This window comes from Lepidothrix coronata, unplaced genomic scaffold (genome assembly GCF_001604755.1).
Source record: "Lepidothrix coronata isolate B3197 unplaced genomic scaffold, Lepidothrix_coronata-1.0 Scaffold90, whole genome shotgun sequence".
Taxonomy (NCBI): domain Eukaryota; kingdom Metazoa; phylum Chordata; class Aves; order Passeriformes; family Pipridae; genus Lepidothrix; species Lepidothrix coronata.
In genome coordinates, this window is record NW_016690270.1 from 3,631,786 (window position 1) to 3,645,837 (window position 14,052).

At 52.2% G+C, this 14,052-nt stretch overlaps 1 protein-coding gene across 5 annotated transcripts in view; it reads left to right on the forward strand.

Annotated features, from left to right (window-relative positions):
• CD34 (CD34 molecule) overlaps window positions 1-12,144 on the forward strand; it is a 15,214-nt gene extending 3,070 nt beyond the window's left edge. For 2 of the 5 annotated variants that reach the window (XM_017821480.1, XM_017821482.1), the window contains exons 2-8: window positions 3,268-3,420; window positions 4,356-4,639; window positions 4,731-4,820; window positions 7,256-7,403; window positions 7,738-7,778; window positions 8,665-8,829; window positions 10,439-12,144. In XM_017821480.1, the coding sequence (XP_017676969.1) occupies window positions 3,268-3,420; window positions 4,356-4,639; window positions 4,731-4,820; window positions 7,256-7,403; window positions 7,738-7,778; window positions 8,665-8,829; window positions 10,439-10,630 (1,073 nt within the window). In that variant the 3' untranslated portion in view covers window positions 10,631-12,144. Of the gene's footprint in view, window positions 1-684; window positions 793-3,267; window positions 3,421-4,355; window positions 4,640-4,730; window positions 4,821-7,255; window positions 7,404-7,737; window positions 7,779-8,664; window positions 8,830-9,161; window positions 9,247-10,438 lie in introns of those variants that run through there. The other 3 variants (XM_017821481.1, XM_017821483.1, XM_017821484.1) reach the window with 3 other exon arrangements.
• The last annotated feature ends 1,908 nt before the right edge of the window (window positions 12,145-14,052 follow it).

Sequence of the window (14,052 nt, forward strand, 5' to 3'; positions counted from 1 at the left end):
CCTCTTCCATATTCCAAGGTCCCATACCCTCCTCTTCTCTATCCTACATTTCCATACCCTCTTCTCTATCCCACAGTTCCATACCCTCCTCCTCTCTATCCCATGTTTCCATACCCTCCTCTTCCATATTCCACTATCCCATACCCTCCTCTTCTCTATCCCATAGTTCCATACCCTCCTCTACTATGCCCCATGTTTCCATAACCTCCTCTGCTCTACCCCACATTTCCATACTCTCCTCTTCCATATTCCAAGGTCCCATACCCTCCTCTTCTCTATCCTACATTTCCATACCCTCTTCTCTATCCCACAGTTCCATACCCTCTTCTTCTCTATCCCATATTTCCATATCCTCCTCTTCAATATCCCATGTTTCCACACCCTTCTCTTCTATATCCCACAGTTCCATACCCTCCTCTTCCATATTCCAGGGTCCCATACCCTCTTCTTCTCTATCCCACATTTCCATATTCTCCTTTTCTATATCCAGTGGTTCCTCACCCTCCCCTGCAGCCTCTGGGACCAGCAGCACCACGGTGCCATGTCAGGGGCAGCCCTTTGCCATAGCCCTTGGAGCTCCTGGAGCTTGGAAAAAGAACTTTACTCATCACAGAGCTGGAGGAACTCCGGGTTTGTGTGTCAGAGCACTGAGGGAGGTGCCCAGTTACCAAAAGGTTTTCCAAGAGAAATCAGCAGTGGCAGCACAGGAGGTGCAGGTTCTGCCCGGGGATCTCTTGGGTTTGCTTTGCAAACTTTGGAAACTTTTCTCCTGTTTCCTTTGCCACTGCAGAGGTGGGTTTTTTGTGGCCCTGGTTTAGTGCTCAGGGATGAGTGTTGGACCAAGTCAACTCCTTTAACATTTATATTGTGGCTTTTGCTTATTCAATTTGAGCTGAGATCCTTTGTCAGCCCCATTATTAAAATATCTTTAAAAGTCTGAGGCATTTGCTTTTGAAATCTAAGTTGGTAAATAAAATAGGTACCCTGAAGAGCAGTTTTCTTTCCAATATCTGCATGTTTTTGCTCCTGCACTTGCTTGCACTGCCAGGTGAAGATTTCTCCCAGGTTAATAAATGGCTTGGCTTAAACTCCCAAACCCTTAATACTCACAAATTGACAAAGTTTAGTAAAGCCATTAAAAATGTATGGTGCAATAAATGACCCACTTAAACTGAGCACCATGTGGCTTATCCAGCCCACATCTGGATCATTATTTATCTCCTGAGTCCTCAGGTTTCAAAAAACCCAGCCATGTTTTCTGTAAAAAGGACCTGCACATGCTACAACAAAGGCAAGAAAAAGAAATACAATGTGACAGCTCCTCTCCCAGCTTCCACCGAGCAATATCCAGGCTGCAATTCCAATATTCAGTGGTGAAAAGGCTTTGATTAGAAGTACCTCTGGTGCTTTGCAAACATCTGGAAGAGCTCAGAGGTGCTTGGGTGGCTGTGGCACTCGGGGAGGTCAAGTCCAGGCGCTGCATTGTTCTGGTGATGTAAAATTTCCTGCTCGTGTCCATGAAAACACGGAGTTGTGCGTAAAGCCTGGACTTAACTTTGTGCTCCTCGTTATTCTGGGCATGCAGTCCTGCCTCCTGCTTTTGATTTGTTAGAAGTCATCAGGAAAACTTGGTGATTTAACCAGCTGGAACTGAATTGTCTTGGAGAGGAGAGACTTCTCCCTGAAACAAAAGCTGTGCCAGAGCCTGAATTCCAGCTCCTGACACCTGCACAGAGCCCTCGACAGGGCCCCTGCCTCCCCCAGAGCAGCTGCAGCCCAGGATGGGGTGGGATGGGATGGGATGGATGGGATGGGATGGATAAGATAGCATGGGATGGATGGGATGGGATGGGATAGATGGGAATGATAGGATTGGATGGATGGGATGAGATAGATAGGATGGGATGGGATAGATAGGATAGGATGGGGATGTGAGGAGATGGACTGGATGGGAGGGGATGGATCTTATCCCATAGCATGGGATGGATGGGATGGGATAGATGGGATGGTTAAGATAGGATGAGATGGATGGATGGGACGGGATGGACAGGACAGGATGGGACTGGACAGGGTGGGATGGGATGGGATGGGATGGGATGGGATGGGATGGGATGGGAGGCACCAGTGCAGGCAGCCCCATGGGGCCGGGTTGGGGCAGCCTTTCCCCCTCAGCACCCTCTGGTCCAACCTGGCAGTGCAGGAGCAGCTCTGCCCGCTGCCCCCACTGCCAAAATGAACCTCAGTGGTCTCAGCCTTTTCTTCTCACAAACCATCCAGGCTCTCTGGGCCTGATCCAGCAAAATCCTGACATCCTGACAGAGAAAAATTCCTGCCAGGACAATGCAGGGTCCTGCAGGACACAAACACCAGGGCTGTTTACCTGGCACTGGCACTGGCAGCTGACCAGGACCTGCCAGTGCTGCTCCATCCCTCGTGGAGGGTGGCTGGGGAGGATGAAGTAACTTTTCTTGGAGCTCGGGCTCCCCTGGGCAGAAATACAAATGAAATAACACATTTTGTGTGATTTTCTTTTTGATGCCTGGATAAGAATCTTAAACACCAAGAGCCCTCGGGTAGAGAGTGAAGCTGTTTGTTAAAAGTGGGAAGAGATCTTAAGAACAGAGAAGGTTGAGGAATGGGGAGAAATGCATTTTCACTGACTCATATAGTTCGTTTCAGAAGGGAAAGCTGGAAGTGTCATCTCTGTAACACAGCAGGAAGCAATATATAAACTTTAAGTTAGAACAGCAAACCACTCTCCAAACATTCTGCTTTACCTCCAAAGATGTTTTTGCTCATGAGTCAGGGCTGATCCCAAGCCAGTGGGAATGTTTCTATTTACTTTGAGATTGTGCCTGCAACTGTAAATCCAACTTATCTATCCTGAGGCACACAGGTGATCTCTTCCAAGGCTTGAGTCTTTCCTCCAAGGATTATAAACCCAAACTACTATGAAATCCAGCTTTGTGCAGGGCTTTGTGCATCCATCAGTGAGCTGAGGATGGGGTGGGATCAGGGTAGAAACGAGCCTGTCCTCCTCCTCCTGAGAGCTCTGGAGCCCCTGCAAGGGCTGCACCAAAGCCTGGTGCTCACCCAGCTGAAACATTTCATCTCTGAGCTTCTCCCAGCCGTGCTCTGAGGCACCCTGCCATTCTGGGGCATTAAAAAGTGAATTTGTGAGAGCACAGGCCCTTCCCTGCCTGCCCTGGGGGGCTCAGGGCTGGGGTGGGGATTCAGCAGCCCCCTAACACCTTCCTCTGCCCCCAGGCAATGCTTCTGGGAGCCCGACAGGGACACCTGCACCCACAGTCACGGACATGGCAGAGGAAGGCAACACCAGTGGGGCAACCACCGGAGCCATCGGAGCCACCGGGGCCACCGGAACCGCCAGCAGTGCCAAGCCCACACCAGACACAGCTGGTAACTGCTCCCCTTGTTCCCCCCGTGATTCCTGGCAGCATTTGTGTTAATAATTAGATTTTAAGGCATGGTTTGTGCTCTGAAAAAATAAGAAGGTGGATAGTGTGGTCAAAAGCTTTAATTCTGTCCAAAATATCCCACCGGGGGACATCCAGCCCTGCTGTCTTGAGGGTGGGTGGCTTAGAGCCATCCTGCTCAAAACAGCCAGGAGATGGTGGGACAAAAGCTCATCAATCTTTATCTCAACATACATTTTAGAAAGGGCACCTGTAAGAGGTCTGGCAGCCTTTGGCAAGAAGAGGACCAGGGGATATGGCTTTAAGCTGAAGGAGGGCAGGTTTAGATTGGATATATGGGAAGAAATCCTTCCCTGGGAGGGTGGGGAGGCCCTGGCACAGGTTGCCCAGAGAAGTTGTGGCTGCTCCATTCCTGGGAGTGTCCAATGCCAGGTTGGATGGGGCTTGGAGCAACCTGGGCTGGTGGAAGGTGTCCCTGCCCAGGGCAGGGGGTGGAATCAGATGATTTTTAAGGTCCCTTCCAACCCAAACCATTCCATGATTCCACGATAAGGGGCCAAGCTCAGGCTCTGAAGGGCTCTGAAGGAGGGACCCTGGCACACATGCAGGTGCCTTTCTCTCGTGCTGTTTGGGATCAGTGCATCTCTTGGAAGACTCTGGGTCGGGGAGGAGTGGAGGGCGATGCCGGGGAGGGGGAATGGTGGCACCCTTGCCCATGTAACCAGACCATGAAGCACATGTAGCAATTAGGCAGCTGAGTCAAAGCTAATGAGTGCTTCTTGGAGAGCCAAGGCCTCGTTCTGGTGCTGGCTGTGACAAATCAGTGTTGTACCTCAGTCACTGCAATGTCACACACTGACTTTAGGGGATTTCAGCTTTCTCATGTCTCCTTTCCATTGCATTTCTTCAAACCTGAAGCTGCAGCCGGGTCCCTGACAGGCATTCCCAGCTCCACAGGATCCAGTGGGGAGCAGATGAGCCCCCAGACCAGCCAAGCCCCCACAGTAGAACTGGGCACCTCCTTGGAGACACAGAACATGAGCCAAAGTGTCCCCACGACCAAGAGCCCAGAGACACAGCCCAGTGAGGCAGCAGAGGCCTCGGGGTCCACAGTGGATATGAAGAGCTCTCCTGCCACCACGGAGCACCCTCCTGTCTCAGCTGCCACCCTGCCACCACACACAGCCAGGGACAGCCCAAAGGTGAGGATGGGGGGCCACCAGGAGGCTGGGTTTGCCTCACAACCCCCCCCAACAGGTCACTGATACCAGCCCTGTGTGTTTTCCCCTCCAGCCCTCCCCTCTTCCCATCACATGCCACAATGTCAAGGAAGTGAGTGACACTGGAGCCATCTGCCTGCAGCTCAACGAGTCCACCACTTGTGTGAGTGTCCCCAGGGGGGAGGAGGGGGGACATACAGGAGGAGGGGGGGCTGCAAGGAACCAGCTCAGGGCAAATTTCTGCTGCGACTCTTGCAGCAATGGGGTCACCCACTGGAGGGTCAGTTTGGGGTGGGGAGCTCATGGCCAGAGCATCTGAGCTGTGCCAGACTGATGGAGGAGGGGATGGTCACAGCAGTCCCAGGAAGATCCCAAAGGGATGGTCACAGCAGTCCCAGGAAGATCCCAAAGGGATGGTCACAGCAGTCACAGGAAGATCCCAAAGGGATGGTCACAGCAGTCCCAGGAGGATCCCAAAGGAATGATCAACCCAGGGAAATGCAACCTCCTGGCTGCATAAAACCTCTTTTTTTTTTTTTCTCATTATTATTCTCTGAGGTCAGTTCAGCTTTTAAAGTATCTCCCACCATGTTTAGCAGGAAGTTGCCTTTGTTCTTCTTCTTCCTCTTCCCTGTTGAGAACACAAGTGCCTTTTTTTGTCTTGCCAACTGCCCTAGGAAAGAAAACAGGGCATTTGAAGGAACTAATCAGTGCCCCCATCGACTCCTAAGGGAATGCCAGGCTCTCTGTAACTGCCCCTGGCCTCGTGCACCAAAAGTGAAGATTTATAAAATCAGAGGAGGGTCTGTTATGGGTGGGAGGAAGATTCCTTTCACACTAGAGGTACAACCTGCCACAGAGGGTGAGTGGTCCTGGATGTTGTGGGATGGCAGAATGGGTATAAAATACGTAAAAAATACATAATTTTTCTTCTGTCATTCAGCCATTCTGCTGCCACTCAGGATGAGTGAATTCTTACCTGGCTTTTCTCTGCAAATTAGTGGTTGAATGGCATTTAGACTTGCTCCTGTTTACAGGGACTGTACTTTAGCAAGAACCTACGGAGGGAAACTCCTCCGGGAGCGAGTGATTCCGACCACAGATGCCATCTAGTGGGCTCTGATCCCTCCTGGGCACAGGGTTTATGCATCACATATATGAAGGGATGCACATAGAACAGACAGAATATCCTACAGAGTCGTACCTCACCTACTCTTAACCCTCCCTCCACGTGAAATGATTCAAACAGCCCAACTTCCCACCGTGTTTTTCGGGCGGCTCCCACCCCACAGCAGATCCGTCCCCTGCCTCCACCTCAGCAATCCTGGAGCAGGAACAGCCAGCCCAGGCTGGACCTGGGAACCAGATAAGAGTGTCTGCGAGGGGAGCAGATAGGAGGGAGCGTGTGTCTCACTTTCCTGCTGGCCTTTCCCAAAGCAAATGAGCAATCAGCTGGCACCCGGCACCGCTAATTGCAGAGGGAAATTCTGACACTCCGATGAGTTCTTTCCACAGCAGAGAAAGGAAAATACACACTTGGGTCTCTTGTTTCCATCTTGGCCTTTCTCACCCCATGCCAAAGCTCTATAGAAACAGCTGAAAGTGATTTGTTTGTTATTCTCCCGTGGATAAGTTTGTGCATTTTTGCAGGCTAGGAGGATGTAGCGATCGGAGCACAATGCTGAGGTAACTCTGAGGCACAGGGAGGAAGGCACTGAGCCTCCTGGCTCTGCACCACACTGCGAGATGAGAGGATTTTCTCCTCTTTTCTCCTCTGCACCACACTGCAAGATGAGAGGATTTTCTCCCGTGGGGAGTGAGGGGAGGGCAGGGGCAGGACAGGGGGTTCAGCTGGAGCCTGTCTCTGTCTCAAGGGGGTGGGCACGGCCACGGCTCGGAGGATGTCCCCAGCTGGGAGGATGTTAGGGAAGCTGATAAGGTCTTTTAGCAACTGTGGGCTCTGTCTCCAAGCCTGGCTGTGGCTGAAAATAGCCCCAAGGAGAAAGCCTATCCTGTCTGATACAGAAATTGGCCAACAGAAGGGAAAGGCTGCAGCTCCTCACTCCTCTTCCTCTTCCACCCCAGAGTCAGTTCAGCTCTAAAATGTGAGAAATTGGTGTTTTTTTACCTAGCCTTTGATCAGCAACCTAGCAAAAACACTGAAGACATTTCCTAAACAGGAAGGCTCAATGCTTCTTTGTTATTTCCCTCCTTTCTCAGCCCCTGCCTGGGACTCTGAAACAATAGGGCTCTTCAGATGGCTGTTGCAGTCCAAAAACTGGAGAGACTTGCCGTGCAATTCAGGTCCTAAATATAGATTTGTTTAAATGCCATTTTCAAGACTTGCTTATAATACCGTCATTTAATTTATTCTCATTAAGTTAAGAAACAAGAAATAAGCATCTCCACTTCCCAAGTGTTGGTGTTGGGGGTTTGGGCAGTGGTGGAGTGGGGTCTGACACCTGGATCAGCTTTGCAGGGCACAGATGAGCCACCAAAACCCAAATGTGGAAGCACAACACCACCATCAGCGTGGCTGAGGTGGAGGGTTTGTCAGTCTGGTTGGTTTAATGGCTGTTCTTTCTGAAAATTTTGCAGAAACACTTTTTAGAGAGGAAGGGCTCGGATCTATGGAGAGCAGTGTGTCAAGAGAACGCCCACCCCGTTCCCTCCCCCTGCCAGGTCAAACTCGCCAAGTCTGAGGTGGACCACCACTGTCTGCTCCTCATCCTCAGCGGAGAGAAAGGTCAGTGGAGAAGATCACAGAATCATGGAATGGTTTGGCTTGGAAGGGATGTTAAATCTCGTGTTGATTCTGCTGGATAACGACCTCGGTGTGGGCAATGGGAGAGGGAATGTTTGTGGGGAAGGGCTGTGGGACACAGATCCTGGGAGCAGACCTCTCTCTGCAACCACTGCTCTTTCTTCTGGGGTCTTGTACAGCCCTGGAGCCAAGGCATTGCCCCCAGAGCAGCAGAGGGGCTCTCAGCCCCTCCGTGCTCAGCCAGGCCCTTCTGTGCTGACATTTCCTGCAGCAGGACCCTCTGTGTAATGTGCCTCTCCTCTTTTACACCTCACAGATCCTGCTCCACATATGCTCAAGGAGTCTCACTGGGAAAAGGTAAATTCCTTAAGCAAATTCGGCTGGAAAAAAATGAGTGGTCTGGGTGGCTGGAGAGATGAGATTTTTAGGTGGTCAGTTGAGACTGGGGGGAGAGGCTGAGACTTGAACCTGCTTCCAGTTTGGAGATGCCTGATGAGTGTTGGCACAGGAGACCCCTGGAAGTGTTCAGGGCCAGGTTGGACGGGGTTTGGAGCTACCTGGTCTGGTGGAAAGTGTCCCTGCCCATGGCAGGGGGTTGGAATGGGATGAGCTTTAAGGTCCCTTCCAACCCAGACCAGTCTGTGATTCCATGGTTGGAGCCACAAACAGCGAGGCAGCCATGCACCATAAGAGCATTAATACAAGCCATGGAGGCAGAAACGCTTGAAAGGGTTCTGTAAAATTCGGTAGTGTTTTCTTAGAAAAGGTTTAGATCCCAACAGTGACTCTTAGGATGCAATTGGCTTCTTCGAAGTCCCACCTGACATTCATTAATTCCTCCTCCCAGCACTCCCCTGGGGCTGCCATTGGCTCGTGGAGCTGAGCTCCAGGTGTCTGTAGATACATAAATGGCAGAGCTGCAAGAGCAGCACATGGAGAGGTCTCAGCCCTGCAGATGTGTGTGCTCTAAACCTCGGGGTCTGAGCGCTCTGTCCAAGGGAGAAAAATTCCCTGTGCCACAGGAGACTCCAGGTTGGAAATGAGACAGTGAGGACGTGAGAGCTCATAGGGCCAGGGCAGAGCTCAGGAGCTGGGGTAGCAAAGCCCAGCTTTGTTTACGTGCAGTTCCACAAGGAGGTGAGGAGCAGCATTGTTTGAAGTCGGTGCCTGTTCAGCAGATGCACATGTTTCCTGTTTGTCGGACTCCCGGCTCTCTTTGGTGGTTTTTTTTTTCTTTCCCCAGTTTGGAATAAAATCCCTGAAGTGGGACAGCGTGAGGAACCACCAGGACTTTTCTCAGAAGACCCTGATTGCCTTGGTCACATCTGGACTCCTGCTGGCGTTCCTGGGCTTGGCTGGATACTTCCTGATGAGGCGGCGGAGCTGGAGCCCGGCGGGAGAGAGGCTGGTTAGTGCTTACCACTGGCAGAGCCGCGGGTAGAGAGGAGCCTGGCAGCGAGGGGGGCACCTGCAGGGGAGAAAAGGGGGGTGCCCAGCACCCTGTGCCTCAGGACCCTCCACCCACGTGTGTCCCCGGGTCATGGGACAGCTCAGCCCCGCGCTGTGGCTGAGTCTGGGACAGCCTGGGCAAGGCAAAGGGCAGGAGCAGGGAGGCCAAAATGTACAGGGTGAAGGAAAACCTCTCTTGCCTTCCAAAATTAACTCATAGCTGATTGCTCCCGTGGGAGAACCGCCCCTTTCTCGCACGTACTTCCAGGTCTAACACTTATTTTTGCTCAGCAGTAAGAACCCAGCCAGCAAGACCCCTCCAGAGACACTGAAAGCTTATGAATTTGTCATTAAAAGTGACACATTTTAATTTCCATTCGCTGTGTTTGTGTCTGTCCTGTACCCTTGCTGTAATAAAGGCTATTTCTCCCCTCATTTAACAAGCAATGGTAATAAAACATATCAAGAAGGAGACAGAAATCTCCTATTTCCATTTTCCCCTTTCCAGACAGGCTGACCACTGAGGAGTCCTCCCTCCCAGTGAGTTTTGGGAATGTAAAGTTAGGCCTGGCCATGCTTTTCCCCCACCTCTGAGCAACGTGAGCAGTTGTGTCCTGGGAAGCCATTAAGGTTGTTTCCTTGCCAGAAAAGATGCTCCCAAAACGCAGAGATGGGAAGTCAAGTGTGTGTGTCAGAGGCAGGGACACCACAGCTCAGGCTCTCCAGCCTGCTGTCTCTGGATCCCTGGATGCTTCCAGCAATGGAAATGTGTGGCTGGGAGCTGCCCTTGGCAGTGTCAATCCAGGTTTTGGGTGAGATGTGTCCATCCCACACCTGTGGATGTGGAAAAGGGGCTGAGTGAAATGCTGAGGTGGGCGGGAAGCCCGTCAGCCATCCGTGCATTGGATGCTGCTGAGGAAACAAGGAGCAGCTCCCAGCTGGGAACTGCCACTTGGGTCACCAGTGTCCATTCCATGGCTACCAGAAATGTCACAGTCTGACACCCAGGGAGTTATTGTTAGGGGACAGAGGCACCTCTGGGTTGCCCTGGGTCCTCCTCACAGCAATGCCAGTGACCAGCCCTGCAGAGAAGTGCAGCCCTGCACCTCTGCTGGCAACTTGCTGCGAGCTGTGCACCTGTTTATAGGCTGAGAGGAAGGATGGGGGAAGAAATTGGGACAGTTTCCATCATTTTCATTCCCAGGTGCTTCTTTCTTGGCCCAAGTGGACAGCAGACATGGTCTGTCACGAGGTGGCTTCGCAAACCAAGGCAGTGGCAGCTCTAAAACCTGTTATGAGAAAACAACAAAACCTTCTCTTTTCAGGTCCAGGAGGGGGGGAAAAAATGCACTTCCTGGCTGGTTTTCTTGCTTCATCTTGCCGTGGCATGGTTCAGGCCCTCTGTCCCCCTTCTCGTCAGCGAGAGCACTGCCCCTGCCCGCGGTTGTTTGTTCCTGCTGCCCAGGGATCGCGGGCAGCCAGCCAAGCCCTCGCCTGCAATGCCAGCCGGCCGCCACCCGCCCTGCCCCTCCCCTGACCCTGCCTCTGTTCTTTCTGTACCTGTTCAGGCTGAAGACCCGTATTACACGGAGAACGGTAGCCAGGGCAACACGATGCTGATGACGCCCTCCCAGGAGCAGCCGGAGCCGCAGGAGAAGCCGAACCTCAACGGTGGCACCCAGGAGAACGGGACTGGCCAGGCGTCCTCCAAAAACGGGCACTCGGCCCGGCAGCACAGCCCCGCCGACACCGAGATGTGACCCGGGCCGAGGCGGCCCTGAGTGAACTGCGAGGGCAGCAGAGAGGCAAGGGAGGGCAGGAGTTTGCCGTGGACAGTGGGGGAATTGCAGACCTTTTGTTATTGTTGTTATTGTTTCTGTGAAGAACTTCAAAAATCAGCCTAGAGCACACTGAGAGCCAGAGCTGCTTCTCTGCCTCCTCCTCCCGTTGACCACACAAGAGACTTTTTTTTTTTTTGCAGCTGTTCTCTGCTTTTGTTGTTAGAAGAACATCATGAGAAGCACAAGTGCCCTTAGCCCTCCACAGCTTTTAGGCAGAGGCAGGCTGTGTCCAAACAGCCCAGATTTCTGGTAGCAATGTGTTAGGCTGATGAAAGTAGTTAAATTGGGATTTCAGTGACAAAAACCTCTCAGGTTTCAGATAGTTTGGGTTAACAGAGTTGTTTATAATCTCATTTTTATGTTAAAGTGCAGGATTTCTTCCTTTTTTAAGACCATCAGGCATTTAACCCCCTTCTTGTGTTCTAGGTCTCCTCTACTATTTTCTGCTCCAGCAGAGTTTGCTGGAGCTCTGTTTAAAACTTTCCCTGTGTAATTGAAGGCTGAAATGTCAACAGACCTCAAACTTGTTTCTTTTTGACTCCTACCAGTACACAGGTAGTTGTTTTAGAGCGAAAATCTCCCCCAGTCTCTTCGTGTCAGGGACTGGGGACGTGTGACGAGGCAGAGCCAGCATTTTATCCCTTGGGTGAGATGGAGATCACTGGATAGGGCTGCAGGGCTCTGGGGGTGCCAGGAGTCCACCACTCTCCCTGCTGGCACGTGGGGATTAGTGCCCAGCGTAGGAATTTGGGAATAAGAGAAGCCAAAGGACTCCCAGTGGGATGAGTTGTGAGACAGAAACTTGGCTCTGTGTTTCTCCCTCTGCACCAGCAGCAGGTACATAAACGATGGGCAGGATTTTCACTTGGGTAAGTCCCCAAACCCCAGCAGCAGGAGCAGGTCCCTCCTGCTCCCAAGGCAGGAGGTGCTGGAGCCACATTGCTGAGGTTGAGCCCCCAGCAGCTCAGTGGGTGCCAGGGACCAAGAGCAGGTTTGTTCCTCATCCCAAGCATATGTAGCTCATTTTTAGGGAGCCAAAGCCCTGGTTGTGCCAGCTGGTGCACCATGAGGGGTGGTGGGTCAGATGTTGCTCAGCCCACAATCTCTGCTGGCACCAGCAGCAACATCCACATCCCAAAAGCAGCCCTTGAAGCTGATCTACCCTCTCACTAGTGAATTCATCCCAACCTTTTCCCAGTGCTGAAGACCTGAGGGGAAGGCTTTTTTTCTTGGTACAGCGGCTTAAAGCAAGGACAGCAACGTGCCCATCATCACCTGGGGCTCTTTTCATGGGTGCAAGAGTCGTTTAAACACAATTAAAATACTTCAGGGTGTTTGTTTTGGTGTGAATCGCTTCTCCCAAATCTCACTGTAAATAGTCCCGGTTGGGTAAAAAAAAAAAAAAAAAAGAAAAAAAAATTAAGTATTAAAAATCAGCTTCTCCGTTTTGTCCTTGGAACAGCAGCGTGTTTATCCCACCGGGATGTGCGTGGCTGTGGCTGTGCCAGCAGGACGAGAGGACAACGCCTCATGGAGGGGCTGTTTCCCAGCAGAGTTCCCGTGACTAAAGGCTGTGGCTCGTTCCGAGCACATTTTCCCTCTTTCAACAAACACATTTTGCAGGACGAGCGACGTTGCAGCGAAACTGTCACACCTCGCTCGCTTGGTTTTCTAAGACACCCAGTTAATCCCTGGAAAAACAAATGAGGCTCCAGAGGGATGTGCAGGGCTGGGGACTGACCCATCGAGGGGTGGGGGGTGTATGAAGAGGAAGATGGTTGTTGGTGGTCACAACAACCCCCTGCAGTGGCAGAAGAGTGGTTGGAAAGTTGCCCAGTGCAAAAGGACCAGGGGGGGCTGGTTGGCAGCACCTGAACAGGAGCCCAGCTGTGCTCGGGTGGCCAAGATGACCAGTGGCACCTGGCTCGTATCAGGAATAGTGTGGCAGCAGGAGCAGGGCAGGGATTGTCCCCCTGTATGAGGCACTGGTGGGGTCACACTTTGAGTGCTGTGTCCAGTCCTGGGCCCTTCAATTCTGGAAGGACACGGAGGGGCTGGAGCGTGTCCAGGGAAGGGAACAGAGCTGGGAAGGGGCTGGAGCAGCAGGAGAACTGAGGGAGCTGGGAGAGCTCAGCCTGGAGAAAAGGAGGCTCAGGGGGGACCTTCTGGCTCTGCAACCCCCTGACAGGAGGGGGGAGCCGGGGGGGGTCGGGCTCTGCTCCCAGGGAACAAGGGACAGGAGGAGAGGGAACGGCCTCAGGCTGTGCCAGGGGAGGGTCAGGTTGGACATCAGGAGGAATTTCTGCCTGGAAAGGGTGGTCAGGCCTTGGCAGGGGCTGCCCAGGGAGGTTTGGAGTCCCCACCCATGGAGGTGTCCAAGGAATGACTGGATGTGGCCCTCAGTGCTCTGGGCTGGGGGACAAGGTAGGGATGGGGCACAGGTTTGAACTGATGGTCTTGGAGGTCTTTTCCAACCTTAACTGTGATTCTCCCTCACTCTGGGCACCCTGCAATAACCAGCAGTGGTTCCTGTATCAAAGAATTTGCAGGGAGATGTGTGGCAGCCCTGTAGTGTCTCCTCTTGTGGAGGAGCTCCGCTGAAGGCAGGAGGTTTGCTGACCTGGGCCCCTCCTTTTGAGGATGCTCGACCCTTCCTAGTGCTTATTCCCTGGCAGAGGCACACCAGGACCTCCTCGGGGGATACTAAATACAGCTAGAAAACACCACCAGCACCTGTTTTGTTGTAGTTTGGCGCAATCTGACCTCTGGCAGGCTGAGCAACAGATGCGGGAAAACAAAATTACTTTCCCAGGGAAAGCTCTCCCAGAGTCTTGATTAGCTCTGGGAGGTGGGACAGGGAGCCGGGGCCCGGCTTATTTTTTTTTGTCTTTGGGCAATTGTTTATCTAATCAGCACTGTGTCAAAAGCTGGAGATCTCATCAAACGTCAGGTGCGTTTTTCACAGCTCAGGGTACGTCCCACGGCCGAGCAGAGACAATACAGTTACAGTCAAGTGCTCTGGCGGAACAAAAGGTTTCGCTAAAGCCTCGGGATTGAGGGAAACGCCGGGAGCTGGGGGCAGAGCAGCGACGGTGCTGAGCCAGCGGAAAAAGCTGCACTTCCAGCTCAGGAAGCTTTTTGCCTGTGTGTAAATACAGGCAGGCTCAGCTCTGCCCCGCCAGAAAAGGACAATTATTATTATTATTATTATTATTATTCCATCCTTATCAAACCCCTTGCATTCCTTCCTTGCCAGGCAGCCTCCTCCATCCCCCGCGGGGTCACAGATGTTTTTGGGCCACTTTGAGGGGCTTTTGAGGGGGCTAAACCCATCTCAGCTT